Source organism: Chanos chanos, chromosome 14 (assembly GCF_902362185.1).
Source record: "Chanos chanos chromosome 14, fChaCha1.1, whole genome shotgun sequence".
In the NCBI taxonomy this organism is placed as follows: domain Eukaryota; kingdom Metazoa; phylum Chordata; class Actinopteri; order Gonorynchiformes; family Chanidae; genus Chanos; species Chanos chanos.
The window spans coordinates 5,013,504-5,041,203 of NC_044508.1; the positions used below are offsets into that span (position 1 = coordinate 5,013,504).

The following is a 27,700-nucleotide window of genomic DNA, read 5'->3' on the forward strand; positions in this document are numbered from 1 at the left end:
AAGATATATGTGTATATACAGCGAGAGTAAGCATATGCTGTGTGCCATTTCACCAGCATCTTGGAATCAGAGACGCTTTTCCTCCCGTAATTGTAAGTTGAGGTCTAGAAAAAAAAAGAAGACTTGCACCTCGAGCCAGAGATGCTTGTTTCCTTGGTAACCAGGGTCTCTCTGAATTTCTCTCTTGCCTTGCGCGCTGGTGTTGTCGAGCGTTCTCCGTCTGTAACGCCTGGTAATAAAACTGTGCTCAGATCCTTGCTATTGATTAGTCTCCAGAGACAGACTCCTCTCCTCTGTTTTACCACAATGCAAAATAAACAGTATGCTTTATTAATTATTCTGTTACTAAGCAGTGATGAAGGGAAATAAAGACTGCAACTGATTTAAGATTCGGTCTGTCAGATGAAATAGAATGCTTTAAGATGACGGATGGCAGGCTGCTATAGCCTGAAAGACGAAGCTGTGCACACCGTGTCACACCAATGCGAGCTCTCGATAAATAATAGAGAAATAACTGTGAATGTGGACGAAATAGAAGTGAAACCGTGAATAAAACGATTTGTGACGACGCAGCCGTTACCAGATAAACACTGGGTGGGTTGTGTTCGGAAAATGACGCAGAAATTATTCAAACCACTTGATGAGCGGAACTAAGAGATGCACTGACAGCCTCGCGTACAAATAACGTGTTTTAAAGCATATAATGCACCTTTCTCTACGGTGTGTCAGGTATAACTCCTCATATTTCGATGCTTAATGCGATGCAGTCAATCACTAAAATTAGTCTGCGCAACGCTAAATTTTTCATCGCATTAGTGCAAATATTTTCAGGACTATCCGACCATGAACGTTCAGTGATATCAAGCGTAATCTGAGAGTGAACGCGCATCACTGCGCGGGCACACTCTTCAGCACCAAGGACAGCGGCTCACGCTGAGCATTAGGTCAGTGGACCTGCGACTGAAAAGAACCTCAGATGGAACAATGAGATGCGCGGGAGACCTGAGGTTTTGAGTTCAGAAATACAAACCAGCACAAGACCGCGATTTCCCCTTCTTTGTTTTCTTTTTTTTCTGTTTGCTAAAATGACAGTAAGCTACTGGAGAAGATAAATCAGCATGACGGATATCAACAGGAGAGAAATAGCAACACGCACAAACGAATTAAACTGTAACTGTGATTTTGTTTAAAAGAAATGTATTTCGCTTAAGGTCAGTGACAAGCAGAAGGAAACATGTGCATTCCTCCGCAGAGCAGATTACTTTAATTGCATTCCGGTGGTATTGCTTTCCGCACAAGGTTGAGGGGACGCGGTCTTGTGGGAGATCGGTTAATCGTGGCTATTTAATCAACGGTCATCGCAACACTTAATCAACAGGATACTCGGTCTGAGTTCGGTTTATTTTACTGTAAAGACAGAAAATGCGTCTCTTTCTACTCGCATTTTTCATCTCTTGCTCTTGTGCGAGGGGTGGTTGTGAGCCGAAGATTGTAAATATCGGGGCAGTTCTGAGCCAAAAGAGATATGAACAAGTGTTCAAGGACGCGGTCACTCAGGCAAACACCATATATGGGAAAGAGAAGTTCAAGATGAACGCGATCTCAGTAACCCACAAGCCCAACGCAATTCAGATGGCACTATCCGTTTGTGAAGATCTCATCTCAAATCAGGTAAATGTTACTAGGCTATATAAGGAACTCACACAATCTCCGATGTCCAATGTCCATCTAACATTCATAATGCCAGTGTAATGGTTCAAACACAAAGGAGATGTTTAATTGGATTCATTATGGTAATACAGAAATATTAAGCAAGTTATACACAGACTTCGCAGAGTACACCTTAATGTAGGGAAAAGGTCATTATTCTTCAGAGAGAAAACAACCAAACCAGTTTCTACCTGTAGGATCCGAGATTGAGCAGAGCTACCCCAGCGCTGCTTTGTTTGACTTAATATTCTTGCTTCATAGTCTACTGTTACAGAGCTTAAAACGTTAAATAATTTACGTGCAGTCATTTGTTGCTTTGATCTAGGTGAATTTATTCAGCTCCACTTAATGTAGCCAGAAAAAGTGTCTCTTATATATGGCGATATACCTATTGTATCTCGAATAATATTCACGGACCATTGCGATTAAATATAGTAAAGGTACGTATATTATCTCACTGGAAATATCGAGAACTTTGTTTTGCTATGTTTTATAGTTCGATCATTGCTTTGTGTTCAATGTGCGTGTATTTTCGAAACTACGTCGTGAATTTCCTCCAACGTAAATCTCTAGCTCTGAGATAGTAAAAGGGAAAGAGTCGTGAGTCATTCAGCAAATGACAGGAATCAACAAACCAGAAAATTGTCCTAATCTGTCAGCCCCCGAAATAATTTGAGTAATGCATTCTATTGAATCAAGCTGGAAGTAATGAATTACTTAATGTAACCTTATGCAAAATGAGTGGCATAGCCTACTTCATTTTTGCATGAGGGGAAAAACGCCTGAAGAAATTCTCAAAAAGGACGAAAAAAATCTCTTTGCTAACACGGTCAGTGCGGGCTTTTACTGAATTAAGTCTACTAAAGCTTCATTAGTAAGGCAGGACTGTGTGTTGCCATGCTGAGTAAAGCTCCCTTACACACTAATGGAATCACCAGGACAATGATTGGAGACTGGGACAGCGAAGCGGCTTGACACTCTTGATTGAATACCCTCGATGAGCAGTGGAGTTAGTCAGTGAAGCCTGTGACATATAATGATAGTGTCTGTCTCGCGGCCTAAAACATTCATGTCAATATTAACGGCTCCCGTGTCAACGTGCCGTGGCACAAGCAAGTAACCACCACCTCTCTTTTAAACGTGAAACGAGGCCAACATGGCGTCAGCGCCACAGATAACAGCTGCTTTGTTCTGATTGAGGGATGGGCGGCCAAAACATTTGCACAGCGATGTAGATAGAGAAGATTACAGACTCGTATCAACAGGGATTATGGCACAAGTGGTTTCTCTCTCTCTCTCTCTCTCTCTCTCTCTCACACACACACACACACACACACATACACGCACACACACACACACACAAACGCACATGGGGAGAAAAGGATGAACGTTGTTTAGAGCTGTGCACTTTAAATGGAAACGTCCCCCAGCATCACTGAGCAAAGCAACCGAATAAGTCATGATGACAGAAAACGTGACAATAACCAAGCATTTTTCCCATAAGGCAACAGTATAATCCCTCTATGATCCTTATTATTCTACAAGAACAAAAAGTAGAGGAAACGTTAAATAAATAGTCGAACCTAAAGTACACTTTCCTTATGTCGCCTCTGCTTTAGGTCTATGCCATCCTGGTGAGCCATCCGCCCCAGTCAAATGACCACCTGACCCCTACGCCCGTGTCCTACACCGCCGGCTTCTACCGGATCCCTGTGGTGGGGCTCACCACCCGCATGTCTATTTATTCAGACAAGGTGAGTAAGCGATAGTCTGTACCCAGCCAGCATAAGAAACGTCCTCCAAATACCACTCAAGTTCACGGTGGACTGTAATTGAGATTCTGCCTGCGTTGTCTGGTCTCTCCTTCCCGTTACAGTTGCGGTCTGTCCACATCATTTGTCAATGATGTTAACTTTTTTAAAACATGCTCACTGAGGGATTTGGGTGTGAGACTTCTTTTTCAAACCGCTGTGGTAAAGGATTGATAACGCACATACTCTTTTATTTTCCTTGATGGCAGGGATCCGGAGGCTTTTACCCCGTGTCGGTTTCATATCCATCAAAAGGCATGCTCTTACGTAATGTTATGGCGAAATGTAGTTGTATAATCACACGTAGTCTACTATGAGGAAGTATGTATGATGTTTTGATCTATGATTATGTGTTCTCATTGTGAAAATGCTCCAAAACTGTGAGGCTAATAGTTTTACGACCACCACGTTTGCCTTCTGGCTGTGTTGACACAGCAAAAATAGGTGTCAGATCCGTTGCTAGATTAATTACATTTTGAGTGATTAATTTTTAATAGACTCAGACTTCAGGGCTTTGTGTTGCCTCCTGAGAATCACCAACACCTCTGCGTTCGGTTCCCCTCCCGCAGAGTATCCATCTCTCATTCCTGCGAACGGTGCCTCCATACTCCCACCAAGCCCAGGTGTGGTTCGACATGATGCGTGAATTCAGCTGGAATCATATTATCCTCATCGTTAGCGACGACCACGAGGGCAGGGCGGCACAGAAGAGGCTCGAGACGCTTCTTGAAGAGCGGGAAACCAAGGTGAGAAACGTGGCCTGCCAGGTCATGTGCTCTCGCGCGCTGTGTTTGTGTGAGAAGCGCGCGTGCGCCTGCGTGCGTATGTGTGCGAATGTGAGCGTCTGCGTGTACCTGTTAAAATCAGTACCTCAAAGGTCCTCTATGTACGTTAACTGTTTTTTCGTTTCTGTTCTGTAAACACATTTCTTTCCATTTGTAACATTGGCTAACATTATTTATGCCAGTGGCATCAACAGCGTCTTAAGTGGTTTACTTGCAAAACTTTGTACTTTCTACTCATCTCACCTTGCTTTTTGCCATAGTCAAATTTCTTACGTGTCAGTCCACAAAAGGAGCAAAATGAGAGACTTTAACCTGGGGCTATGCAAAATATCAATAGCAGAATAAGATTTCCGAACCAATAGCGGGCAGTCTATTTCGCAGGAGATTTCAGTTGCACCGCCGGTCTTAGTTACTAACGCGTGCTGACATCTTGCATAAACCCCGCCATGGGAGCGTTAGGAATTCTGTAAAGATTTATCAGCATTTTCGTGGATGAGGTGCTCCTGTGGGAAAGTAAATGATACGTTTAATGTCGTTTTGTCTTTAGCTGTGCTCTGTAATGTTCATGTAAGTGGAAAAATTCTTCTGTTTGTCTTTTTTTTATGGCTAAGAACTGCTCTGAGGCTCTAAGAAGGAAATAAGGCGTATAAGCTATTATGGATAACGGATACATTTCAGCAGCACTGCTACCGCTACGCATAATTTTCAAACAGTCCAAATGTCATTGTGGTGACATTGTGGTAGCTTTGTTGGAACTGAGTCCTTAGCTGCGAGGCAGACTGATTTTACGTGCATATTCTCGTGCTGCTATAAAAAGCCATACTGAGTAGCTCTAGCTTGCTGGCCGAGGGAGCATCACTTCAGTGTCTGGCTATTACAAGATATTACCAAGCTGTCCCCAAAGCTGTTCCATTAGTCTAATCATTTTGTTTCTGGGAATGTCATGTGATGATTGATGAAGAATGTATTGACCACATTCTATCTGCACTGCGTATTGATAATGACACCAAAGGGCATAGTTATTAATGCTATTACAGTATCTTTTATAAGTAATTATTTTCCAGCTGGGTTATTATGGTCCAGGGATAAAACTTTTGTCTCTGGGCCTTATCGCTGTGTCATGCTTGGCACTGGAATACTGGAGACAGACCATTTTGTCATGGTTGACAGAAATAAAGAGAGGCTTGGATCATCAGCGCGAGATCGAGATTTAGAGATGTTCCCGTGACGACTAGATGGTTGTCTAGACGGGTTATTAGGGACAGTTACATTTCTCTAAGCACGCAAATGTCAAGGCTAGGAGACATTACTATTCATTATTAACCGTCTTAAAACATCAAGCATCCTGAAGCTATGTACTGCCATGCATTTTTAAAGGACTGTAGTTGAAATAAGGCAAAAAATAGGAAACTTCCCACACTCAGTGAAACCATGAGCAAAGTGTGAGAAAAAGAACCGCTGGTAGCGGAAATGGTGTGAAGAGGCTTCTCCTGACATATGTATTCCTGCGGTGTCCCTTTGATGTTTTTGCAAGCCCCAGAGTTAGGGATTCCAATTTGAAGCAGAAAAGTGGAGATTTGTTGGAATGCTTTACTGCACACCATTTATAACTGTTTATAATATTCTTCTGTGTCTGCATATTTTCTCTGTGCACATTATTCATCAGAGTAAAAACAGGAACTATGAAAACCTCGACCAACTGTCCTATGACAACAAGCGAGGACCCAAGGTATATTTGCATGGTCAATGCACGCCGCCCCCCCACAATGAATCTGAACGTAGCAGCTAGAAACCAATCCAATCAGTCAACAACCGATTCCAGAGATATCCTTATCCTGGTAGCACGTCTATTTTATGTTTTGAATTTTTTTTTTTTAATTATTATTATTTCAATCGGGAATGGATTTTGTGTTATATATATAAAAAAAAAAATCAACCAGAGAAACACCGCCCCCCCTTTCTCCCACTTTTTTATTTTGATTTTTGTGTAAAGGAATGCATGCGTTGAAGCCAGCAAGATTGCAAGTCTATTCTTTTGACCAAAAAAAAAAAAAAAAAGCGTGGATACCTGGTTATGTGGGACCAGCACACTCCAGATGTTACCTCCCACCTTTCTGCAACATTTATTACTTTTTTCTTTTTTCTTTTTTTGTTTTTCTTTTGGGAAAGAAGCCACCACCACCACTTCCCTCCTGCTCCCTCCTTCCTTCACCCGTTCTTTTTTATTTTTCCGGCTGCATCAAACTTCTTCTCCCTTTTCCTCTAACATGCACGCTCTTCCTCGGAGTCTTGATTCCCTTCAGTTTGCATGCGAAAAAAAACAAAAAAAAAAAAAAACGCAAAAACTTTTTTGCTCCTCCAAGCTTATTATTATTATTTTTTCTTCTTCAGTTAAGCAGATTATCTCGGAAACATTTTTTTCCTCCATTTTTACAACCCCTAAAAAAAAAAAAAAAAAAAGAGAGCGAGAGAGAGAGATTGAGCGAGAGAGAGGCGAAAAAGAGCTGGAGAGAGTATGGTTCAGGGTTGGGGATGTATAGGCTACTTGACTAATGTCATGGCCCTAATTCTAGGCAGAGAAGGTACTGCTGTTCAGTCAAGACTCAAACCTGACGGCACTGCTCCAGGAGGCCAAGGAACTGGAGGCGCGCGTCATCATCCTCTCTGCCAGGTAGGCTCCGTTCTCTTTTCTCATTGGCCGACTGAGCGGGTTGTCCGGTTGAGAGAGTAATCCGATTGGTCACAGTCTGATGTATGCATGGGAGGAAAAGCCGTTGTTGGCGTAAACCGGTGTGAATTTCTATCAGCCCTCAAGCATTTGTAATCACCCAGTGTTGGTGGTTAATACCAGTTAATACCTGTTAAATGCCAAGGCAACAAACGCTGCCAAGAGACAAATCATCATGGTGACTTCTGCTGTGGGATGATTTGACTTTCACACAATCAACAAGCCATCACTGGTATATTCCCTTTTGTCAAACCATATCAGTCTGGAATGCAGAAAGCTCGACTTCACATTTCAGGGATAAAATTTATGTGGGAGGCACTTAGGAAACACACATCTGGGCCTTTTCCTGGAGGCATTCTATGTCTGCAGGTTTTTGAGGTAACCTTTTCTTTCAGCTTTTCATCTAAGTTTGAAAAACCAAGTGGGAATATCCCCTCCAAAAAAACCAACAAATTCTATCAATCTCTCAGCTATTTGTGGGGAAAGAACACAAACTGAAGGACATGTGGATCTCTTCATTTAGCGAAGTGACCACAGCTGAGGTCAAATTTTAAGTGAGTTTCAGTCAACGAATGTAAATAACCAACCGTTTCTCATGAATAATTTTCCATTCTAAAGCGTTTCAATCTATTCCATAAACTGAAAATGAACTAAATGCCAAAAAAAAAGAAAAAAAAATTGGGGGGAGAGAAAGAGAGAAAAGTCAACTCGTTGACGTCGCTTTTCGTCCGATCCACAGCGAAGATGAGGCCGCGGCTATTTACAAAGCCGCGAGGCAGCTCAACATGACTGGCTCCGGCTACGTTTGGCTGGTTGGGGAGAGGGAGATGACTGGTAAAGCTCTGAGTGAAGCTCCAGATGGTATGTACTTCTCCCTCTACCGCCATGCCTCTCTCACAGACCGTACAACAGATTGGACATGTTGGCCTATAACTGCTTTATATGATTAAATATCGCTACACATCGACTAATCAGTGTTTGTGGTGTACTGACTGTTTAAACGTTTAAACATGAAAATGTTTAAAGGTTTAAAACAAGTGATATCTCATTGTATTGTGCTACTTGTCTAACGTTTGATTTGTTTCATTTTTTGTAGTCTGTGTTTTTTTTCTTTCAGTAGACAGCAAATGATGCAATAGAGATTGTGGTAATCCATATTGGTTTGAATTGCTCGTACATTTTACTGGTTTGGCTGAGTCATGACTTTATTTGTAAGTGGTGCTTTGCTACGTCCTCATTGACGTGTTACTCAGACACTATGGTAAGCTACAAACGCATTTTCTTTCTGTCCTGGCTTCTTACACATACCCATGTTAACCTCCACGTCAATGTTCTCACCTATAGCTCTAGCTCTCGTTACCTAGCAACTCTTGTTCTTGTCTTTAGGGCTCTTTGTCATAGAGCGTAATTACAGTTTGTGCACGTTTTTGACGGCTCTTGTGGATTGGAAAAGACGGTCGATAGGCAATATCCAATACCTTGTAATATTGTCAACCGGACAGGCTTGCTGGGCCTTCAACTAATCAATGGCAAGAATGAGACGGCTCACATCTACGACGCAGTGGCAGTCGTGGCGCAGTCGATCCAAGAACTCTTCGAGAAGGAGAACATCACGGAGCCGCCGCGAGGTTGCGTCGGCAACACGAACATCTGGAAGACCGGTCCGCTTTTTAAACGGTGAGGCTAGACGTGAAAGCTGGCGCCCAGACGCTCAACCGTCCGCCGCCCATACGTTACCATATATTTACTGCTGCTGCTGGCAAAGAGGAGCGTGTGATTTTATTCCTTTATTTATTTAATTTTTACACAGCAAAAATATTGAAAGAACACACAACGTGCACCCTTGATAATTTGCTCTGTGGGAAATATGCTTTTTGGCAAGGTTCACCTCACAATGGTTTATTTTACCATAATGAAATTAACCGAACCTCATGCTCAGAGAGCTCATAAATTAAATGCTTGAAACGTAGTTGTAGCTTGTTCGTTTTAAGGATACGGCAACGGAGCCGTTTCACCTCAGGCACAGGCTGACGATATTCAAAGATCCGAGGGTAATCTTATGAAAAGAGTTATCTTCCATCGGTTCCTGAACAAAACGACATGATACGTGCATATTAAAGCCTGCCTGGGGACATGATGACATTTCTTTTCACTTGTATTTTATTTTATTTTTTTTGCATTTCCACTCTTTGGTGAGTTCCGCTTCACTAACACATCTCCGGCCTACGGTATTTTCCTTGATCCTGACATCCTAAGAATAGGCAATCCATTATGTCTGCCTGTCAGTGTCAATGGCCCAATTCCAGAGCTCTAAAATGGCGTCACCTCAAAATCTCTGCTGCTTTATGAGCGCTGAGCTAAATATGGACTGGAGGATGGAAGTTAGACGTACAAACTGAGACTGCTAATACCTGCCCAGTCTTCATAAATTGTTAGCTCAAACAAAAGACACGGTTCAAAAGAAAGGAAGTGTTTGATGTATTTTGTAGCGAGACAATTGTCTCCTCTCAGTTTAATTATTTCTTACTTGTCCATTATGCTCCAGAATGTTGTAAAATTCACATTTTGATCAGTCAGACTGACATTGGCTGTGTTAGCTTTTTTTGTTGTTTTGTTTTTTTATGAAACAGCGGGCACTGCAGTGGAGCATTTGAATATAACAGGATTCTATAACATCTCTCTCTATTGCCCCCCTCCTCCATTGGTGGACTAGCGTGCTGATGTCATCCAAGTATCCAGATGGCCTGACAGGCCGCGTGGAGTTTAACGATGATGGAGACAGGAGGTTCGCCCACTACAGTATCCTCAACTATCAGAAGACCCGTCTGGTTCAAGTGGGCGTCTACAACGGCTCGCAAGTATGAAATCTGCTCCATCTCCCTCGGAATTCATTGTTCATTTAAGAATTTCACAGTCACCTTTCCACTTTAGACACAAGGCTGCTTTTTTTTCTTGGTTGTTTTTTTTTATCTGTGTCATTTAAGAGGAGAATCAGCTCTGATTACTCACTGTGTTTCACAACGTACTTGACACTGGCAATCAAAGCTTGACAAACTCCCGCGGTGCTGAAGAAACACCATAAGTATCTTGACCTAGACAGCTAATTTACATCTTTAAACACTTTGGCAGCCAAGGGAAAAGGGAACAGAGAAAGATATTACTATTCCCCCCCCCCCCCCCCCAGCATCTAAAAATTGTGTTAGATATTTCACACTGCTCCAAATGTTTTCAGCCAGATTCTTGAAATATTGTTTACTGCTGAATCTGACAGTTGTCTGGAGATTAGGAGACCTTGTTTTCCCAGACAAAGGTCAAACCGCTTTTTTTTCTGGATTGCTTTTAAAGGTTGTGATGAACACTCAGAGGAAGATCATCTGGCCTGGAGGAGAGACAGAGAAACCAAGAGGTTATCAGATGTCTACCAGACTCAAGGTTCATAAATCAAATCATTCTGTTGCTGTCATCCATTTTCCAAACACTGTTTTGTTTGTTTGTCTTTTTTTCCTGAACGTGGTAAAAACAAGCCGGTCTTGGTCGTGTCTTTGTGTCTGTGCTAGATTGTCACCATTCATCAAGAGCCCTTTGTGTATGTGAAACCAACTTTACGAGATGGAACCTGCAAAGAAGAGTACACGGTGAATGGAGTCTTGATCAAAAAAGTGATCTGCACAGGCCCAAATGAAACCATTCCAGGTAAATAAATAAATAAATAAATAGTCAGAATCCTCAAAAAGCAGGACGCAAGTGCAGATGTAATTAAAGAAAAGTTGAACGTCTTCCAGTGGGGGTAGATTCCACAACAAACAAACACAAAGTAAAGCATAAACACGGAACAGGGTATGGCAGTAACTAATATACAGTGGGCACGCTCAGAAATCACAACGAAGGTGAAGACTTCGCAGAGAAAGACTGGAGGCAAGGGGTATAAGTACAAGGAGAAGTCAGGGAGAAGCAGGTGACAGCAGGCGAGAGAGATAATGAGCAGATAGGCCAGTGATTAGTAGACCGGCGACGCCGATCTCTGAATGGTGGAATTGGAGGGGGGAGAGGTCGAAGTCATCACATGAATAAATCAATAAATAAATAAATAAATATGGAGCTTGTAATTGCTCTGAGTTTGAGGTGAACATTCATAGTCTGATTGGGCTATATGCACAATTTAACTGATGTCTGGTTGGCCATTGCGGATGGTTGAAATTGCTGCCCCACCCAACAGGACGTCCCATAGTGCCCCAGTGTTGCTATGGATTCTGCATCGACCTCTTAATCAAGCTGGCTATGACAATGAACTTCACCTACGAGGTGCACCTAGTCGCTGATGGGAAATTTGGCACTCAAGAGCGCGTGAGTAATATGATTACTTTATTGATTTTTTTTTTGTACAATACCTTCTCAGAAGGCATTTGTCTTCCTCAAGGTTAAACTAGAGTCCAGCGCCGTCTCAGAATTCATCCTGTGGCTCTGTGGTGTTTGGAACTTTATCAAGCCATATTTCAGTAGCAGTGTAGTTTCGACTCCTGTGCCGAGGTGCAGCGCTGAAAACACATCAGCGAGAAAAACAGCTATCAACAACAGCACTTCATTACGCGCTGCCTTGACGCTGACCTTAGCAACAAAGCAAGATAAGACTTGTGCCAATCGCGTAGAATGTCCCATGGATAAACCCATAGCGATTTGACATCAATCACCAACAAACTTTGGAATGTTGAGACACTCGGTTGCCATAGGGATCTCATAGCTGTCACTTTTCAGAAAGCAATGGTGACCTTCTGTTTTGTTTTGCTTTGTTTTTCTTCTACCAGGTGAATAATAGCAACAAGAAGGAATGGAACGGCATGATGGGGGAGCTCCTGGGTGGTTTGGCTGACATGATCGTGGCTCCACTCACCATCAACAATGAACGAGCCCAGTACATAGAGTTCTCCAAACCGTTCAAGTACCAAGGCCTCACTATACTCGTCAAAAAGGTAAAGCGGATTAAGACGTACATTTCAGATTTCCTCAGCAGAAAAGCTGACACTTATACGATCGTACTCTAGACTCTCAAGGTGTTCTTCTAAAGTCTTGGGGTCTTGCTCAGGTAAATAACGCAGTCAGAAATTCAACACGCCAACTGTTTGAAGTTGAAAGGCGTAGCTCAAACGCAGCTTCCATCGACACCAATCCGCTCGGCCGTGGAATTACATAACGTAAAATAGCTTTACATATATTAATACGCCAGCGAATTTTGCCAAACGTTTGAATATTTCTGTTCTGCTCCATATGGAAGTCCATGTGTTTGTGTGGGTGGGGTGTCGTCGCGGAAGGCGTCTGAACACATGTGTTGTGTTATTGTAGGAAATACCACGCAGTACGCTGGACTCGTTCATGCAGCCATTTCAGAGCACCCTGTGGCTTCTGGTGGGTCTATCGGTCCATGTTGTGGCGGTGATGCTCTACCTATTAGACCGGTTCAGGTAAAAAAAAAACAAACAAAAAAAAAACCCCAAACGCATACACGCAAACACACGCACACATACATAGCCCACCATCGTTTGTGCCTTGAACTGAAGCCTTACCGCGAAGCACACGCGTGTGTATGTCCAGACCTAAAGTTTTTACTTCCCTCGGTTCATTTAATTTGGTGTTCAAGAGAGCAAACGCGGAGGAGAAAAGGGGTGACCAGGGGTAGCTGTGTAGCAGAGGCGAATAGCAGGGAGAAAGTCACAAGAGGACACTCTGGTCCTTTGACACTCTTAGCACATCCATCACTCTTTCATTTTGTGGGGTGAACGAGGTGAAGCTCTCAGCTGCGGTGTCTCTGGTTAATATAATCTTCTCTCTCGGTTTCATTTATTTATTTATTTAAATTTTTTTTTGCAGCCCATTTGGAAGGTTCAAAGTGAATAGTGAAGAAGAAGAAGAGGATGCCCTCACCCTATCCTCCGCCATGTGGTTCTCCTGGGGAGTACTACTGAACTCTGGAATTGGCGAAGGTGAGCCAAAAACCACCTCCACATCTCGTCTCTGACGAAAACGCCTCTTCTATGTTACACACTGATTTGGTTTGATAACCTTCTCTCTCTCTCTCTCTCTCTCTCTCTCTCTCTCTCTTGGTCTCCACGCATTTGCAGGAGCCCCAAGGAGTTTTTCGGCGAGGATATTAGGTATGGTGTGGGCAGGTTTTGCTATGATCATAGTCGCATCTTACACTGCCAATTTGGCAGCCTTCCTCGTGCTGGATCGGCCTGAGGAGCGCATCACCGGTATCAACGACCCTAGGGTGCGTTCGCTGATGTCGGTCAGCTACACGCAAACCATCACAGTCATCATACAAGCCCTTTACTTCTTACACCCACCAACTGTGCATTTTTTTTTTAACATGAATAAGGAAAAGAATACAAAGAGTAGGCCTATACCGAAAGTTTTACCGGGAGTGAAAAAGTACACTGAACATTTAAGAGAATGATCTTTTTTGTTTTGTTTTGTTTTTTTGAGTAAGCTGTGTTTGCTTAGAAAGAGTACAATGTTTGTTGAGCAAAAGGCAATGAGCCATATCAGCTTTGGAGCAACCGCGGTGTATAATTAAGAGAAAGTCTTAAACAGTCTGGAGCAGGTGACAGCAGCACACAACATACAATTCAAAGTTTTAAACACTGCTCTCTCTTATATGTAACTATACTGACAGACACTGCAGTGGAAAAGTTGAGATCTGAGCCCTGTTGTCAGTTTGTCTTGAGTCATCAGTGATGTGTCTTTTTACCTCAGTGAAGTTATGGAGTTTTGTCATCCAGTAAAACCTTTAATCACTGCATCCTGAAAATCTCATGTTACAGAGTGAAAGGGTGTAATTAAGCATGTCGCATGCAGACAATAACATTCTATCCCGAGGTATTTTTAGCTTCTGCTTTACAAGAGAGAAAAGAAAACCTCTTTCCAGTAACATAGGATTAGCATAATTTACAGTAGCTTAATGCTGAGCTACAGGGAGCATCATACCAGGAACCAAACTGTTGTTGGTTTGAATCCCGTTTGGGGATTTGGGACTTAGTGCTGGAGAGTTACTGGCTCTAATATCTCTGCCTTTCCTCAGACTGTAGCCTATCTGTCCTTGAACAAAGCGTTTAAACCCACACTGCTGCAGGGCTACTGGAGCCCCCATTTTCACCCAATGCAGCTGCCTTAAAAATGTGCATGTTTGCTTAATGGCCTCGCGATGGTCCAATGAAGGGAAAAATTAAAAAAAAAAAAGAAAAAAAAAAAGATCAACCCAACATATGAATATACTTTTAGATGTAGCATTGTGAACAGGGTTTAGTTAGTCAGTTAGTTATTTGGTAAATATCAGTATGTACTAAAACAGGCCTCTTAAGAACATTGGGTGTGTTTTTAGCAATAGTAAGCTTTCAGATTTTGCTGCAGAAGTTTATCTGAGGTCTGCAATTAATGAACTCATTTATCAGAATGTTCTTATAACGGCTCATTAATCTCACTTTGACTTTAAATTCACTTTTTATGTTTTCAACTAAGACTAAGGCTAGCTTCATGCTTGCATTACTCATGGTTTGTCTAAGACTCGTGACAAAAGAGGTTGTCTAACGACCAACATTTTAGCACTCAGTTTTGATGAGTCTATTTGATGCAGTTCACTAAAATTTCTGTTTCGTGTGCCTGCCGGTCTCCTAGCTGCGAAACCCATCAGATAAGTTTATCTACGCCACGGTGAAGCAGAGTTCTGTGGATATCTACTTCCGGCGCCAAGTTGAGCTAAGCACCATGTACCGCCACATGGAAAAACACAACTACGAGAGCGCCGCTGAGGCCATCCAGGCCGTTCGCGACAAGTGAGTGTTGCCCCCGGTGACGGCAGTTAGCCTCGCGGTGGAGTTGTCATTTAGAGTGCTAGCGTCGAAAATCACTTTCCCTCTTCACTGAACCTGTCAGAAACTCTCAAAAATGATGAGTTAGTCATACTCAAAAAAAGGAGTAAAAATGATCTTCCTAAGGGGAAATAACCAAAATGTTTTAACAGCAACAAGAAAAACTTAAGTAGAAATCCTCAGACATATTCTCTAAAACTTTCTGTGGTCTCCAAACAGTGTTTAATTCTCCCATATGATAAGGTATTCACTGCCTTTTTTTTCCCCCAAACACTAAATGTTTGGGAACCCGATCAACGACCGAGGCATCATTCTCCGGAACATTCGCTCTGTGAGGATGTAGCTGAATGAAACTAAACCCCATGGCTAGCTCTATTCAGTAAAACTCATTGATGTTGAATATAAATCAGGGCAGGGAATAAGACTTCAAAGAGAGGCTTTCCTCAGCCATTGTGTTTTACACGCTTCATACAGGAGACAGAGTACTGGCAAAACGCCCACAGGGTCTAAAGCACATCTCTCTCTCTCTCTCTCTCTCTCTCTCTCTCTCTCTCCCCCTCTGTTTCTCTTTCGTGCTCTCTCTGCATTGCTAATGTCATTTTCCTCACAGCAAACTCCACGCTTTCATCTGGGACTCGGCCGTGTTGGAGTTTGAGGCCTCGCAGAAGTGCGACCTGGTGACGACGGGCGAGCTTTTCTTCCGCTCGGGTTTTGGCATCGGCATGCGTAAGGACAGCCCCTGGAAACAGAACGTGTCTTTGGCCATTCTCAGGTGGGCCTCAGACGAAGCATTCGCATGGTTTATTTAGTTGGGTTTTTTTGTTTTGTTTTGTTTTGTTTTTTTCCACTTTCTCTCCTCTTCAAAGCTCTCTTCTTCTGTACTGCTCTAATCCCCTGAAACTCTTCAGTGACTGCTTGTCAGCACTCCTTTTTACTCCTGTGTTTCTCATCATTCTGCTTTTCCCCTTCCTTTCTTTTAGTATGATAGATATTGTCGTTGTCCATCAGTGCATTTCACTTGTTTATTTTCACACACAGATATACATTAGATCATGGTTCAGCTGGGGAGTATAAATATTACCACTAATAAGCTATTAATTACCACTAATAAGCTATTAAGTTAGTGATAAATAACAACAAGTAATCACCTTCAGTATAGTTGTAATGTTCAAATATGAATTAAGTATGAAATTCTTGGTAAAAACTTGCTAGTTGCAGGTCTCTATGAAAACATTTCTGTCAGGGGTTTGCTTTAAGACGTTAGACTGACCTCTGGCGTTCTCGTTTCCCATGACACACCAGCTCCCATGAGAATGGCTTTATGGAAGACTTGGACAAGACCTGGGTGCGTTACCAGGAGTGTGACTCCAGAAGCAACGCCCCAGCTACTCTGACCTTTGAGAATATGGCAGGTATGATCCACCCCTAATAGAAATTCAGACATAACGTCGCGGCGAGGTACAGTCAGCTAAGTAAGATAAATGGCTCTTACGTGGCAGTGATAGGGCAGTTCGTTTTGCGGCAGTGAGGCGGATAGTAATGCCTTGGGAAGTGATTTGGATGACTGGTGTTGTTAAATTATTCACCTTAAGTAAAACAGATCATAGGAAATCGCAATTTTCGCGCGTCCATAAAAATCACTGTTGGTTTAATGCTTCTTTTTTGTCCTCGTTGATGGGGGTAGAGGAGAATATTAAACGACCGTCTGTTGCCCTACGTTTTCCATGAAGGTCAGGGCTCACTGAACGCAAGATGAATTTCAGCCAGAGCTGAAATAATATTAAAACTGGGGGGAAAGAGGGCTAATAATTGCTATGTTAGCTTGTTAGTACATAGGCTCCACCCACTCTCTCTCCGGCTGTGGCCCAAATTATCCTGACAGTGTCTTTATGTGCTTAAGGGGCGGTCTGACTAAGAGAGTTGTCATAACACCCCCCCCCTCCCCTCCCCCACAGGAGTGTTTATGTTGGTAGCAGGCGGCATCGTCGCAGGAATCTTCCTCATCTTCATCGAGATCGCGTACAAACGACACAAGGACGCTCGCAGGAAGCAGATGCAGCTGGCTTTTGCCGCCGTCAACGTCTGGAGGAAGAACCTGCAGGTATGGTCGCCCACTGTGTCCGGGCTTTAATAAGATTGGGGTTTTTCTCTCTTCCTTTCTTCCTTTCTTTCTTTCTTTCTTTCTTTCTTTCTTTCTTTTCTAGGCCAAGAGCAATCCAAGCATTGCTAAATCTGATCTCTAGTAGGTTTGTGCCACTGAACTAAGAATGACTAAGCAATAGATTTTCCACCGTCACTGGTCAATAATAAGTCAAAGGTGAAGACCCTACAGGTCAGCAGAGGTCTTTAACAGGCTGCTACCTGATGTTTCAGTCAAAGACAGAATTGTAAATCCTTTATTAATGAACGTCAATCTGTTGACCTTTGCAAAATGAGGTAAACCAAAGGGCAGAGGGTTACTGAACCTCTCCATTTTCTTTGTGTCCTACAATGTCTAACAGTGGAAGCCATACTTGTCCTTTACTTCAGAGTCAAAAAGCAGATGCTAAGAGTCCACGTTTAGTGAGTTTTAACACAGAGATGTTTGTAATACTTTTTTTTTTTTTTTTTGTAAACCTAAATCAATGTTTTATTTTAATGCTGCTTTGAATATGATGTCAGTCAACTGTATAGACACAAATCAAAAAAATATAGACCTCATCCACAATGCAATACTGAAGGGAAAAAAAAAGAAAAGTTGAGATGCAGCTTACGTGGCTGTTATATTAGCACATTTTCATGATCGAAACGATAGTTTTTTTTTTTATCCAATCATGAAAGTGTGGAACAGGCTGCTCAGCAAATCCATACCGAGGATTGATTTTTTTTTTTTTCTTTCAAATCCCCCACGTCTTCCATTGTCAGTCTGATGGCATCAGGATGCCTGATGGTCATCCTGCCCTCAGCAAACAGAGTGTAATGCTACCACACACACACACACACACACACACACATAGACACACACTCTCATACACACAGCAGGAAACTCTGGTGCTATCTCAGTGTCATGCTGATGCATGCTGGGAAGTGCTCTTTCTCAAAGCTCTGTCGCAGATGAAAAGCTCAGCAGGGTTGCCGAGGAGATCAGAGTCTTCCGTGGCCGCGTGTGTGGCGGTCACTGGCTCTCTGGTACTGCCTACTGTCTTCCTTCACACATACACCGGGTCAGGGCCTTAATGTCAGCGAGTCAGGGGGAGGTACCATGGGATGAACCAATGACAGGCAAGACTGCCTGTCGTGTCTCCTTGGATTTACCATTTCAGCCCAGTTCCGTTTGTGCTCTAAGTTAGCCATCCATATAAAGATAAGCTAGATGCTGGACTTTTAATAATTGGGCAGTTTCACCATCTTATGTAACTTATTTCATAACATGCTTACCCAAGACTTCCCGATAAAACCAAATGATTTTTTTCCTGAATTTTCCCAGGAATAAATGAACAAACAAAGAAGCGAATGAACAAATAAATGAATGAATGAATGTGTAGAAGGAAAATGACCTCTAAAACACTAACCTGATACCGAGCTTCAAGTCAAGCACTTTAAAATGTGAAACGCAAGCGGTGGATTCTGATACACAGCCTTTCTTTGTTAAGTTTTGTTCCGGTACTCTCTGTAAATCTACATTCATGTACGTGCTATGACACAGTAAGAACATTCTGTATCAGGGATGCTAATGCATATTATGCAGGAGGTGTAGCCGAGGGACATTGCTTATAGAGAGCATCTTAAATTTATGCTGACCAACAACATATGTGTTTTATACAATCTTCCAAATGTCAGAGGGGTTAAGTGTGCGTATCCAGCTCACGGGCATGCGGGCCCACTCGTGTCAAAGAGCACAGCGTGATACACACCACCCACCCACACCACCCACGGTGGAGTATGCTGGAAGGGCACTTATAGTTACGTTTTTTTCAGAAAACAGAACTGTTTGACCTGGAGAAGAGGGACTGAATTTCTAAAACGATCCGATTATGCATTAGCTGTAACAGAGAGTGTGAACACAAAGCCACCAACAACATGAAATGTCCGCTATGTCTCTTTTAAACGGATGAACATAGCGTACGTCTGAAGAATTGATGTGAGTGTATGTGTTGAAAATGCCCGAGTACGTGAACGACACCTCAAACCCAAAGTCTTGCATTTCAGGCCGTGACGGTTAAAGAGATGATTCTCCCAGTTTGCAGATTAACTCGATTGCTGTTTTATCAGCCAGCATATCGTCGAGGAGGGGGGGGGGGGCTGCTATATTTAGCCTAACGTGTTTGATGCTTCACGGTCCTGCCGGCGAAAGCGCTATCTGTGAAATTCTCTCGAAATGCACTCGAAAGCTTGCTTTTTTTTTTTTTTTTAATAGTAGGAGCGCGGAGCGAGTTCATTTGAAAGCTGAGCGAACTGTCTCTTTAACCCCGTACCGGTGCATATGCCATGTGTACCCAGCTAGTGCCAGATTTCACCCAGATGCTTCCGTCCGCCTGACTGCTTTCTTTTCCAACGCATGACGGGTCCAATCTGTGCCGGCCACATTTGCACTTCAAAGAGTTGAGGGTCGGGCGCAGATCGAGACCCAGGTGCACTCTGGGAGGATTCTGGCTTCAGAGTTGCATTGTCTTGAGAGGCTGAGGAGAAGAACCAGGAGGACTCAAAACGACCACCTTTTCCTCTGCACAAGAATTATCCCACCCATTTGGTGCAAACTCCCATAACTCGGTTGAAAAACGTTCTTGTCACTGTCAAGACTTACAGTTTTACTTTAATATGGTGTAGCCCAATGTTATCAGTGGAAAAAAAGACATTCAAAGTGATCTATGAATTAAAAGAAACTGAGAGTATGTGTGCACATATATTTATACTGTACTCAGTAAATGTGTAAATCTCAGTTTCTAAAGTTGGGTTTGAATTGTTTTTAGAAGAGGGAGCTGTGGTTCTGAATGACCCATTGTCGTAAAAGGGATTAAAGGGGTTAAATGGGTCCTGGAGCCAGAAGGTTCTCGTCCAGTTTATTAAAAAAAAAAAAATGAACTCATGAGACGATTCCGGCCAAGGTCAACAACTCAAGGTCAACAACTCAAGGTCAACAACTGTCATATCATTCATTTTACATTTCCCCCTTTTTTGGTTTCATGTACTGCATGTTCTCTGGTTGAATCCACCCCCCTCCCATTCCTCCCTTTTCTACAAAATGTTCTGCCCTCCCCCCCCCCTTATTTACCCCCCTTTACCACCTCCTTTACTCTTGAGTGTCATTATACCATGACACTGGTATAATGCAAAGGGACCGTGTTGCTTTAATTACTAATTAGTTCTTCATTCTTTGTTTACATGAAACGGTGACACTTCTCTCCCAAAAATCAAAGCCGTTTTTTTTTTCTTCTTTCTTTCTTTCTTACTTACTTACTTTCCTTCTTTTCAAAGCGTCTTGATCGTTTTTTGCATTTCGCTCATTTCCTTTGCTGATGCTTTTTCGCTTTTCATTTTTTTTTGAAGTACAAGATACTGTGGATGGTTGTCATGGTAACAGTCCTTTTCCCCTGTAGAGTTGCAGAGGGTATTAGACTAGAGTTCTGTAATACAAAGTTTTCCTCTGTCTAAAGGAATCCTAAGAATTTAACTTTAATATTAACTCTAATGTCCTTTAAATATGACAGCTGATAGTGAAAACTAGATACATTTTTTTGTTTCTGTTTTTTTTCTTTGAGAGAAAGAGAACTGACAAGAACATCTCATGAATTATGAAAAAAGTCTTCGCAAAGCCAGTAGCACTCATATGAAGATAAATTATGAGTGCAAGAATAGACATAGATCTAGTAATAAGGGTGGGTGTTGGGTAGTTAGAGACTTTAAAAAACAAGCAACAATCTCCTTCGTAAGAACGTAAATAATTGTTCTACATTACACTGTATATTTATTTTAGGATAGGAAAAGTGGTAGAGCAGAACCCGACCCAAAAAAGAAAGCCTCTTTTAGGTCCATCAGTACCTCCCTGGCCTCCAACATCAAGAGACGTAGGTCGTCCAAAGACACGGTAAGGAGATGAAGTAACGACACCCTCCCTGTTATTCTTTCTCTCTCTCTCTCTCTCTCTCTCTCTCTCTCTCTCTCTCTCCCTATCCACCTATCACTCTCTCTTCCGTCAGTCTTCCCTGTTTTTCCTCTTTCTTCGCTCTCTTTCCTGTCATTTCATCTCTCTTCGCAAAAAAAAAAAAAACGCCTCCATTTCCAGAATCTTCTTCACCCTCACACATGGAGTTGCCGTCACGGCCACATGTTTGTCAGTCAGCCATTGGTTCCCCATCCCCAGACATTTTGTTGGGAAAGGAATTAGACGATGGCAGGTGTAGGAAAGCTGTTGGGCCAAGGGTGGAGAGTAGAAGGGAAATTTGGGGATTTGAGCGTTGAATCCCGACAGGAGGAGGTGAGGTAGTCAGTCTCCCGTTAACCAGCCCGCACTGGTCTTTCTCCCGCGGCTAACCTGGTTGTGTTTTTAATTTGTTCCCGATTTTTTTGTGCCGTTGCTGTTTTTGTACTGATGTATTTATTTGTTGTCTCACTTCACCGCTCTGTCTTGTTGTTATTGTTGTTGTTGTTGTAACAAAGTGAATTTCCGTGTGGTTTTTTTTTTTTTTTACCCTTACTTTTTATTTTCTTTAATTTCGCCCATTTTTTTCTGTGGTTCATGCACCGTCTTGGTGACATTCAATTAAAACCCTCGGAAATTTAACCTTGACTTTTCCTCCTAGCAGACTCTCCCTCACTCTTTCTCTCTCTTTTGTTCTCCACTTCTCCCTTTCGCTCAAGGTCCTTTGGGTTGTTTTTAATCGCCAATTCATTTCTTTGCAGTATTACCAGCGGTAGGACATTTTTGGCAATCGATACCAGGAAACGTTCTACAAGTGTTTGTGTTTCTTTTTAGGTTCTTGTCGGCGAGATGGTATCGAACGCTTTGAGCTGGACATTCCTCCCAAATCCTGTAATCCTTTAAATGAGTTTGAACTTGTTCCGTGGTGCACCTGCCAACAACTGCATACAGCAACCCCCAAAAGTACACTTTGTACTTCCAGATTAAAAAGTCGTGATCAGTGATTTGTCTCAAAGCCTTGGTCAGCTCTTAGGGTTCGATACTGACCCCATTAGGAGCATTTTCAATCCAGGGGACATTGTTCTTGACTACTGATGCGCTAAACATTTGTGATGAAGCTGTTTGTTTTAGGTGGTGCTTGTCAAAGTGTTTGATGAAGGAAAAGTTTGATGATGTCAGCAGTTACCTGAGCTTAGACAATCAAACGTCCTGAGGCCCTGCTGCGTTTGTGAAGTTTTTCATAATTGTTCGGCCAACTTTAACTCAGCTATACAATGATTTTCAACAAATACTTACATCAAAATAACCGACTTACACAGTATGGTCTCAGGATTTAGGTTAGATGTTTTGTTTTGGTTTTTTTCTCTCATTCCTTTGCAGTCTGGATCCTCCAGAAACATTCCAAACCATTTTTTTTAAACGTGCTTTAACAAAGTCTAAAACTTTGTTAATTTTCTGTTGCAACACATTCAGTTTCATGAATGAGATTGAATTGGGGCTGGGTGTTGGGGATTCGAAGAACTTGTTTGACACATTCCAGAATATTCCTGAAGTGTCTCCAACTGGCTTTAAAAGAGATGTTTATCTAGCCCACTTTTCTGAAGGTTTTTGGTTCACACTGATACCCACCAACTGAGTGATCACCAAGGAAATGTTTTCTGCAATCTGTCTCAAGTATTTTCAGCTAGGTTTTTTCTTTCTTTTTTTTTTTTTTTTTTGAGGATATATAGTAAGGTAGGGCCTAGTTACTCAGGTTCAGAGAGAAGATGTCATATTTAGCTGGAATGAAAAAGAAGAAGCCAAACAAACCCCAAAATCAAACCTGTCGTTCTTATACTGATATGTCCCCATCTCAATCGTAATCATCATTTTGATTTGATATCAGTGTTTATTTATAAATGGATTTTAATGGAGTTTTTTAATGTCGGTGTCCACACCACATGTCACACTGCTTCTTTCCTCTCTTACCAGCATGACTCCTTGGTTTGTCGTAGAGTAGAATCTTTTATCTGTTTCTCATCGCTGTGTGTTCACCTGTCTGAAGACAGGAGGCGCTGTTTGACTACGATTCGGAATGCGAACCCAAACGTTGTTCTTATTTATGATGTCACTGACTTCGCGGAACAGGTTTATGACCGCTGCGATGTTGCAAGTCATAAACACATTGTCCTGTTCTTTTCATATGGGAGACTCAAATAACTCATTGTTAACAAAAGAAGATAATAAACAGATAACTTCCTTAAAAAAAAGAGGGTTTCTAGCACAAATCAGATTGCCTTTCTGACTTTAGATTTTAGCATTCAGTGCTACTGAATCACACTTATTCTCATGTTTCACCGTGAAAGTTACAACTGGAACCTTCCTTGTGAGTAGAGTAAACTATTGGCATGCAGTGGAGTACTGACTCAGGACTGAATCTGGTCAGTCAGACATTTTCAGACCATAACATATAGAATTAGTAAATATAAGAGAAATTCAACCTAGAAACGACATTCTCTAACTAGCTACTGTGAAGCCTGAAGCCGCTATCTGGAAATAGATCAGTGACTTTGATCAGTCTGCTAATTAGACTGAACAGTCCGAGAAGGATTGCTTTCTTTCTTTCTTTCTTTCTTTCTTTCTTTCTTTCTTTCTTTCTTTCTTTCTTTCTTTCTTTCTATCCTTCCTTCCTTCCTTCCTTCTTTCTTTCTGTTTCTTTCTTTCTTTCTTTCTTTCTTTCTTTCTTTCTTTCTTTCTTTCTTTCTTTCTTTCCTTCCTTCCTTCTTTCTTTCTGTTTCTTTCTTTCTTTCTTTCTTTCTAAAGCTAAAGGCCATTCCGAATCACAGGCAAACACTGCTTTTACTGGGTGAAGAACACACGTTGGTCATAACAGCACAGGGAGAAGAATCAATATTATACAGAATATGAGAATATGTTTATGTAAGATCTCACAGAAGAAATCATTGCTCCTGTTCTTTCTTCTCTTTCTCTCTCTCTTTCTTTCTTTTTTTCTTTCTTTCTGTCTGTTTGTCTTTGTGTTCGTTTCCAGCCGTATCCTACAGACATAACAGGCCAGCTGAATCTGTCAGACCCCTCCGTAAGCACGGTGGTGTGAATGAGAGACTGAGCGAATGAGAGAGAGAGAGAGAGACTTTATGGGGTGGATGAATTCATGGAGCGAGGATGATGGTGAAAGGGAGGGGGTGTATTTCTGACGCTTGAGACCGTCTTTGCCAACCCAACGCGATCCAAACCAATGGCATTCTTCGTCGGGAACGATTCTCACAAGGAGCTTCAGCCTACGTCAGCGCACCTGGACACAATACTCACACGAACGCACTGTGCCAAACCTCGCAAGAGCAGAAACTGCCGCGCTGCACTGACACATACCCGTAGAACCCCCCCCCCCCCCCCCCCCCCCCCCCCTCCCCCCCGCCCCCCCAGTTTACCCCCACACCATCCCACCCCTGCCCCAACACCACCACCTCTCCGCCCACCCTTTCTCAAACTTCTTCTGCACAGATAGAATTTCTGTGATTATTTTTTTTTTAAAGCTTTCTGCGGCTACCTGTGTATTTAAACATGCCTCACGTAGGGCTTGTACCTTTTTCAAAGTGTTAGCGAAAGCTTATCATTATAACTTACTACGTTAATGATTGATAATTAAGGAAAATAGTTTATCGAACTTAAGATTTAGACGAGTAGATTTCTTTACACCTTATCACACAATTTGTATCACACATAAGCTTCATTATATGCTAATCATTTTGTGGTCATCTATGTATTTCTACCTCGACTTATTTTGAGATCACCATAGTTATATGTAGCGTGTTCAGAACACAGAATTTTTAGTAACATTGATGACGTGTTCGGCCTGTGACCAAGTTTTCTTTTTTGTTACCGCTATGGTTTCATTTGTAAGACCACGTCAAAGAAATTGTAGAATTAGAAGAGAAATCAACCTCTGAAAATGATGGTACAGATGCGAAATGTGATGTTTGTTCACTGTTGCACATTTGCTGTGTTTTGTAAATTTCAATTCACTGCCTTTTCCAAGATTCACTCTACTAATGTGATCCTGGTCATAATAGACAATACTGTGGGTTATCTTTTATTTCTCTTTCAAAATATTTTCATAAAATATTTTTTTTTTTCATTTATTATCATGTGGACCCGAGCGTATAACAGTGAGATTTCTTGAAATCAAGATAAACAATGTAGCAGTTTATCCCTCGGCTAAAACTGAAGCGCTGTGACTCAGCTAAAAGGAAGAATTGTGAAAAGAGAGAAGAAAGTGCAGATACTTTGGGCAAACTGAAAGCATTGTGACGCAGTCGTATAATTACACAATATTTTGAGCCAGTGTGCAGTTGAATTTCAACACATTTTCCACAGTTTGAAATACGGTGTAATTATTTCTGTGCCACTCAAGAAACGGACGAGAAGCCGAGAGCTGCAAGTCATTGTTTTTTTTTTTGTTGTTGTTTTTGCTGCGAAAACATTGTCAGTGCGTCTCTTTTCTTCTCTTTTCTTTTCTTTCCCGTCGTCAAGAACATATAAGATATATTCTAAGAGAGAACATATTAACAATGCTATATTACGTAATATGATTGTGATGGAGCGTTCTTGTTTTATATCAACATTGCCCTTAATTATCCCTCTCCGTAAGCTTTGGTTTCAGTTGTGCTGGTGAAGTCTTATATCTGTGACAACTGTGTAACTAGCAAAAGCGCCAAAGTGAATTTTTTCTTCCTGTGACTGTTTGAGAGAGTCCAGACAAATAATTGTAAATTGAGACATATTTAAAAACAACAACAAGAACAACCACAACAGTGACAACGCTGAATAGCACTTCTGTCTTGAGCGGTTCTGAGAGCTTTTGCTTGGTGTTGTGAGAAATTAAACATGTGCAATTTGACCCTGTCGGATGTACCTATGACATATGATGCTATTTTATCATGAAGAGATTAGTTGATGAAATAAGTAGGATTATAGTTTTAAAAAGTGGTCCTATACTATATATTGAGAAAGGTTTTTTTTTTCTTCTATATTTGGATATTTGCTAGAAATGAATTCAGTAAGTTTATCCACGTACACATGATGATAATAATGTAATCTAATTTATGGGTTTATAGCAAAAAAAAGGGGGGGAGGGGGTGTTGGTGGAAAGTGTTATGAATTTAGTTTGATGTTCTGTCGCTTCATAGCACATAGTACACGGGTAGCCTGCACAGGATATTAAGTTCTGTATTCGAAGTCATGTGACTCAGTAACGTTGAAAATAAGGTTTTATGTTTTTTACTGGTTTACTATGCATACATTGAAAGTTTAAAGCTGGAAAATGGCTTATCCGAGAGGTGGGGAGGCACTGAGAGGCGGCGCGGTTGAAGGTTTCTCGGAGGAACACAACGTAAGCTCAATTAAAAGAGCAGACTTTGGACCAAGAGAGCAATGTAGCAAGTCAAGGGGAAGTCACTGTATAAACACATGCTTTAAGGTTCAACTTAAGATTGAGGTACTTTTGAGTTTTGCTCTCTTTGTGTTTATGTTTTCGACCACCAGACGTGCTTTTTTTTTTAAAGTCATTCCTATTCAGTTTGTGAAATTTTGTCTTTAAGATCAGATTTGAATGAAAACCACAACAACTACTTGCGTATGTTAAAGAACATGTAAACCAGTGCACACCTATGTGCCAATAAAAGATGTTAAAAAACCAAAACAAAAAACAGTGTTCTTGTTGGACTGTATGTTTGATTGACACTGTCGGGGTGCAGAACAGATCATCTTTCTCCATTGGCCCCTGCCACGGATAATTACGCCTCTGTGTATACACAAATCAATTTCAGATTTAATTCATGCTGCTATACCTCAGGGGTTACTGGAAAATGCTGAGCAAAGACAAAAACAAACAAACAAAATAAAAGTCTGTGTATTCAAAAACAAACAAACAAACAAACATATGAAGCCAGAGAAAAGACTGCAGAGGAGAAGTGAGCTGGGCAGCCTGTGCTCCATTATGAATGAGTCTCCCGCTCCAGAGTGTGAACTCTAACACATAGGCTTCAGCGAATCACACACACACACACTCGGTGTGATTGGTCTATAGTATCTGCCAGAACAGACTGCCGAAATAGTTTTTGTGGGGGGGGGGGCGAGTCCTGAAGAATGTTAAGTAAATGTAAGCATCAGTAGGCTTTGTTTCCATCATTAATCAAAATGAACTAACTAAAACTATATGTTAACACACTTTCTCAGCAATGTCTGGTCTAGTGTGCTGCTTTACATATCCTAACAGAAATGAGTCATAATTATAGAACTGCATTCCCGTTTGCAATTATATGCTTCATGCACATAATTAATATGCGTGAGCTATAAAAACGCAACATACTCATTTTGTCTACAGTATAGAGACACTGAATCAATATCCACACACGGTGACCAGAAAAACACAATCTGATCCCAGGGAAACCCGAAGAGAAATGTTTACACGCAGTTTAAATGTGTGTGCTTTCAGGCGCAATAAGAACATAGATGGAAAAAATGCTTTCAGGCAGTATAGGGTTAGCTAACTCACACGTCCAGCAGAACAGCCAGTAACAACCTGTTCTGTCTGCGGCCGGGCAGGGTCTGTTTGTTTTGGCCTTTCGGGCAGAAATAATCCAAACAACGCTGGGCGCTGATCTGTCGGGTGAACAAACCTTGCAGTCTGT

The 27,700-nt window shown here is 41.8% G+C and overlaps 1 protein-coding gene across 3 annotated transcripts; it reads left to right on the top strand.

The window, feature by feature from the left end:
• The first annotated feature begins 1,422 nt into the window (after positions 1 to 1,422).
• On the top strand, positions 1,423 to 24,105 carry grin1b (glutamate receptor, ionotropic, N-methyl D-aspartate 1b). Of its 3 annotated transcripts, XM_030791458.1 has the most exons (21): positions 1,423 to 1,671; positions 3,330 to 3,464; positions 4,091 to 4,267; positions 5,973 to 6,035; positions 6,880 to 6,977; positions 7,774 to 7,895; positions 8,537 to 8,711; positions 9,748 to 9,892; positions 10,380 to 10,466; positions 10,592 to 10,727; positions 11,251 to 11,378; positions 11,837 to 12,001; positions 12,372 to 12,490; positions 12,897 to 13,009; positions 13,148 to 13,296; positions 14,700 to 14,857; positions 15,504 to 15,665; positions 16,196 to 16,305; positions 16,849 to 16,994; positions 20,847 to 20,957; positions 24,040 to 24,105. In XM_030791458.1, the coding sequence occupies exons 1-21, from the start codon at positions 1,423 to 1,425 to the stop codon at positions 24,103 to 24,105; spliced, it is 2,814 nt and encodes a 937-aa protein (XP_030647318.1). The 3 variants fall into 3 exon arrangements, with proteins under 3 accessions (XP_030647318.1, XP_030647319.1, XP_030647320.1); XM_030791459.1 differs by lacking the exon at positions 20,847 to 20,957; XM_030791460.1 differs by lacking the exons at positions 5,973 to 6,035; positions 20,847 to 20,957.
• Positions 24,106 to 27,700: the final 3,595 nt, after the last annotated feature.

Excerpts from the sequence above, each read along its gene's own strand:
- grin1b (XM_030791458.1), top strand. The coding sequence starts at position 1,423 with ATGCGTCTCTTTCTACTCGCATTTTTCATCTCTTGCTCTTGTGCGAGG. Across the intron at positions 8,712-9,747 it reads ACCGGTCCGCTTTTTAAACG|CGTGCTGATGTCATCCAAGT; the intron begins GTGAGGCTAGAC and ends TTGGTGGACTAG. Across the intron at positions 20,958-24,039 it reads GTAGGTCGTCCAAAGACACG|CCGTATCCTACAGACATAAC; the intron begins GTAAGGAGATGA and ends GTTCGTTTCCAG.